General features: G+C 37.2%; 1 protein-coding gene across 4 annotated transcripts in view; it reads right to left on the bottom strand.

Annotated features, from left to right (window-relative positions):
- Positions 1-2,193: 2,193 nt before the first annotated feature.
- The window catches only part of LOC115219189 (zinc finger protein 184-like), an 81,837-nt gene continuing 78,474 nt past the window's right edge, over positions 2,194-5,556 (bottom strand). For all 4 annotated transcript variants that reach the window (XM_029789304.2, XM_036508770.1, XM_036508771.1 and 1 more), the window contains exon 3: positions 2,194-3,196. In XM_029789304.2, the coding sequence (XP_029645164.1) occupies positions 2,498-3,196 (699 nt within the window). In that variant the 3' untranslated portion in view covers positions 2,194-2,497. The remainder of the gene's footprint in view (positions 3,197-5,556) is intronic.

Below are 5,556 nucleotides of genomic sequence, written 5' to 3'. Positions count from 1 at the left end.
AACCACCTTCTAAGTTTCATCACTATTCTCTGTTTTGGCTGACAAACTGTAAGTCAATGGTTTGTTACCACCACCTTCAATACTGATGACAAGATCAATAAACAACCAAACTAGGCCAAAATTTCAGATCTTCATTTACACACATACACAGCTTAAATTGTAAAGACGAAAGATTTAAAGAAACTTTAAGTAACCCCAAAAGATCTTATACTCTTTCATAAAAAAAAAGAAAAACCTTCTGAACTGGTATTTACTATTTCTATGGTCAAAGACATTTAAAAAAAGGTCTTTCAGAAGTTATTAGAATCAAAGATGGAGATAATGAGATGATAGGAATGATGTTTCATTATTGACTACTGATATGAAGATAATTGAAAATTAAAAAAAGATGCAAAGATGCTGTTATTGTTCATGTTTGATGATGAAAAGATGGAGAAAAAAAATGTAATGCAAATTTTTGAAAAATAAAAATCAAATAAAATAAATAAAAATGAAGAAATCAATCCCCACCCCTCAAAATCTCAATTTTTTTTTTGGAAAACTCCCTCCCCCCAGTCTGCCCCCCCCCAACATAATACACACACACACACACACAAAAAAAAATTAAAAACAATTTTTTAAAAATCACTCATGATGCAAAAAAATATTAAAAATATATTAAAATAATAGAATATAAAAAGGAAAGATCTGGAAGTTGAAATGACTTTTGTTGTTATTGCTACTGTTGCTGTTGTTGTCGTCATCGTTGTTGTAGTCATTTTCGTAGAACAATATCAAGACCACATTTAACCTACCCAACCATCTTCGTGTTCATCTGTGTCTTAAGGATAATGTTCATAATATTGTAAACGTTTGTTGATTTTCATGTCTGAAATTTTAGTTTGGATTTTGTTTTGCATGGTTTGCACTTTCTTGCATGTCTTCAAATCAAAGTGATTGCTTTTCTTTCTTTTATGCGATATCCAGAATAGCAAGAAACAAAATTTGAAATATATATATATAGACAGATAGGAAGAATAGGTATAGTGTACTAAGTATGACTATCTGAAGGAGAGAACTGAATACATTCGTTGGCTGTAGAGGACTCCCTGCCCAGCCAGTATGTGTGCTTACAGCCACTGGAAAAAGAAGAAAAGGGTAAAAGGTAGCTTGTAGAGGATATGAGAGGAGCAGAAAGAACTTCTAGCTGGTTATGGAATAAGAGAGAGAAGTTAAAGCTGGAAGCCAGGAGATGATGAACTGATTTACATTCACCAAAGGTGAATGATGAAGTATTTTCTTTCAGATGTTATCAATATCATAAAGTAACAATGAAAAGGAAAGTCAAAGATTGCAAGCTTAAAGATGTGATAGGGTTTGAAAATATAAAGTGGAGAGGAAAAAAGGAGAGGAGAGAGAGAGAGAGAGAGAGAGAGAGAGAGAGAGAGAGAGAGAGAGAGAGAGAGAGAGTTTTACTTGTCTGATAGTGTATGATGATGATGGTAATGGTAGTGCAATGCTTTTGGTGGCATCTGTATGTGCTGTTGGGTGGTGTAGTGGTAGTCATTGCCCTCTGTAGATCACCAACCAAAGATAAACAAACAATGCACAATATGCATGTAGAAATGATGCCATCAGGTTGATACTCTACCTTTCCATGTGCAATGATAGAACTTCATCAGTGAGCCATGGCAGAACTTTCAGCAAGGCTGACCGAAGAAATGTGTCATCATTAGATGTACAAAGTCAGGAATTTCAGATCAACGGCATCAGCTAACTCAAAACTATGTACATGCATGTGTGTTTGTGTCTCAACCATGGCAACAATAACAAAACAAAAGGGAAGGTAAAAGATGATTAAAGGTGATGTGAGGCTGTGGTGGTGGTTGTGTTGATAGGGTCATGGTGATGGTGGGGAAGGGTTTTTGAGATGATTGTTGTCCAGGAGAGCTGCAAAAGACAAACAAAAAAAAAATAAAGAAATAAAAATATAAAACAGCAGCCTGTCCTCAATAACAACAGTAGTAGTAATAGTGGTAGTTGTCGTGGTAGTAGTAGTAGTTGTTGTAACACAGGAGGATATAATTGGCTTTAACGAAGATCAATTAAAAAACATTAGACAGAGACGCCGGACGGTATTTTGTTTTGTTTTTCTTTCATGTTTTTTGTTGTTATTTTGGATTTTTTCCAGTTATTTTCCTTCAAATTTGTTTGTTTTACATTGATTCAATACTTTTTTTATTTGTGAATGTTGTAGTTTTTTTTTTTTTTGTGGTAGTGGTGGGTGGGGGGAATTTCGTAGTTTTGTTAGGATTGGGTTTTATAATTTCATCAATTTAAAAATTTTTTTTTTCTCCCTGCCAACCTGCAGGAAAGGGAAGTTTAATTCCATTTTTTGTTGTTGTTGTGATTGCTGTAAAACTACTGTGATTTGTATAAAAAAATTTTAAAAAAGAATAGAAAATTTAAACAGAAGGGGGAGAGAGTGAGAGAGCGCGAGAGAGGGAAGAGGGAGAGACTATAAAGATATGTAGTCCAAGTTGGTGCCATACTGCAAGGCTGTCTGGAAGTCTTCAGCAGAATCAGGGTACTCACACTTGATTTGGCCAACTGTGTAGCAAGGCATTGAACTATTTGTCGTCCCCACCGCACAGCCAGCATTCCATGTTGTGGCCACTGGTAACCCTCCAGCCCATACATAGCTGTTCTCCAGCCGGTATGAACCAGTTGTGGTGACAATGCCCAAAGGGGCTGATGTAATCATTGTTGTTGCCTGCAAACCCTGCTGCTGTTGTTGCTGTTGTTGTTGCTGCTGTTGCTGTTGCTGGTTACCCGAAGCTACGATTTGGTGGTGCAGACATGCAGCATTAGCAGTCAGGTTAGCATTGTTGGAATTCACGCCAGCAGCTGCAACCACTGCGGTTGTGGACTGATGTTGTTGCTGTTGCTGTTGTTGCTGTGTTGTAAGGCTGGGCAGTGGTGTTGTCAGCTGCAACGAGAGGGAGGCTGCTGGTAGAAGTGTTGCACCAGTGGTGTTAAGATGCTGCTGGTTGTGCAGCTCATTGTGTGAATGTGCATGAGTGCTGCGATGTTTCTCAAGGTGCGCTCGCTGTGAGAACTCCTTACCACAAACTGTGCATTTGTGTTGTTTCTCGCCTGCATGGGTGCGCTCATGTTTGTTCAGATGGTCTTTCCGTGAAAAAGCTTTCTTACATATCTGAAAAGATAAATAAATAAATAAATAGCAACTAAAATATTATATGATACATAATAAAACATTTATAATTACATATATATATATAATACTCCAAACACAGGATACTTCTTGTCTCAGGTTTACTTGATTAACAAACAGGTACCACTCCAATTTCACTAGTGAGTGGTCAAGTGAGAGGAAGTTATCCAGCTATAAAAACAAATGAGAGAAAATACTATTTTACATACATTTTCCATATTGCTGCTGTTATCCAAGCCTCCAAGTTAGCTCTAGCAGAGTTATGGTCACCTGGTTAAACATTATTATCTGGCTACTAGGGTAAATTTTACAGTCCACTCCTTAGCAAACATTAGGGCCAGGTATTCAATTTGAAGATACTTTCCCTTTCTTTGGCCCCCAACACCTCCTATCAGTCTAGGAGACCCTGTAGAGGCTTATGGGAACTATATCCCCTCCTAATTAAAACATAAAAATCAAAAAATATCTCAGTTATGACATGGTCAATTTTTCTGAAGCACAAGCATGGCTATGTGGTCAAGAAGTTTACTTCTCAATCATGGTTTCAGGTTCAGTTCCACTGCATGGCAACTTGGGCAATGATCTTCTACTATAGCCCAGGTCAATCAAAGCTTGGCAAGTAGATTCGGTAGCCCCTCATTATTATGTGTGGGGGAGGAGAGGAAGTTTTTTGTTTCCTTCATCTTCACATGTATCCGCTTTGACCATGCTGATGGTGTCAGACTGTCATTTCTTTACAGTCCACTGTGAAAGAATATCCAAGCCTCTTGACATGACTTGGAATGTTGTGCAATCTCTGTAAACAAATAGATCATTCATATGGTGCCCTTTTGTTTCCAGCTCTATGTGTTAACAAACCTGAGCTGTTTGTTGTGCAATAGACAGGGAGATTTTTCTCTCTTGGAAACAGGTGGAGGGTGAGCATTAGGAAGGGCGTCCAGTTGTAAAAAACTCTGCCCTAACATATTCTCAAATGACCCATACAAGCATAGAAAGTTAGATATTAAAACAATGGTGATGATGACAAGACAGGATATGAGGGAGAGTTGACTGCTGTTTCTAGCAAGTTGAGCAACCAAGAAGAAGCTTTATTTTCCATACTGTAGTTAATATTGTATTCCTAGTTTATCCCTGACCCCCATGACCAAAGATAGTCAAGCCATGATCCTCACTAAGTCCACTATTTGGATGTACATCTAGGATTACATTAGCTAATGTATTTGTTTCTTTCCCCCCAAACAACAGGGTATGATTTGAGGGAAATTTGACTCATGTAGACAATTTGCTGGTTTCTTTCCTTCATGCTTGTTTTCAAGGTTGGCTTTGAATCATAGCAAGTGAGTTTTACATTTGTAATATTTTTATAAACCCAACAGGGGCAAAAGACATAAACCTCTACTCAGTAGAGAGAGGGAAACATATAAAGGAATAATTACTAAATTTCACTGCTGTAACTGTAATTCAACTTTGATTGAAAAAATAAAGAAAAAAATACAAGCTCCACTACCAATTTCACAGTCGAGTGGTTAGTTATAGAATGTGCATCCAGGCATAAAAATAACTTTTTTTATATCACAAGCAATATATATGTATGTAGTATGTATATATATATACATATATATGTGTGTATGTGTATACACACACACACACACATATACGAGTATCTATCCAACATTGGAATTGCTAACATCCATTTTCCCTCACCATGGAATTCAATCAAACCATTCTCTCTGTTTTAGTTCTGTAAATAGACATCATCAATTTTCTTCAATTGTTCATGGATTTACCTAACGAATACCTATCTTAATTGAACGTTTAGTTAAATTTTTCCTCCCTTTCTAGACAAAACGAGCCACAATAATATCATTGATGAGGAATATTCTTCCACTGTTACACATTTAACCTATTTCTCTCTGATGATGGAATACTCTGGCCGATAGAATCCTTGCTTGACACGATGATCCAATAGCTGGGATATTCTAGAAACAGCTGTGTTTCTATGCAAACCGTTTTATTATATAGCTAAATTAAATGCCCTTGTTAAGTTTTGCCAAACCATTTGCCTTTTCATTTGTGCTTTAATCTACACACACACACACACAGAGAGGACTCAAAGGCACAGCAATCCCAGAGTCACAAGCAGTGAGATACTTGGGGATCAGTATGTGTAATGATGCATCATTTCATATGCATATTACCAAGATGGCACCAAAATACAAACAACAGGCAGGATGGATAATACGGTCCTTCAAGATAAGAAATCAAGAAGTCGTCCTAGCCCTGTGGAGGACCTTTGTTCTCAGTTGCCTGGACTACTGCTCTCAGCTGTGGTCAACACAGCA

Source organism: Octopus sinensis, linkage group LG14, assembly GCF_006345805.1.
Source record: "Octopus sinensis linkage group LG14, ASM634580v1, whole genome shotgun sequence".
In the NCBI taxonomy this organism is placed as follows: domain Eukaryota; kingdom Metazoa; phylum Mollusca; class Cephalopoda; order Octopoda; family Octopodidae; genus Octopus; species Octopus sinensis.
This window is presented reverse-complemented; position numbering and strand designations above follow the sequence as displayed.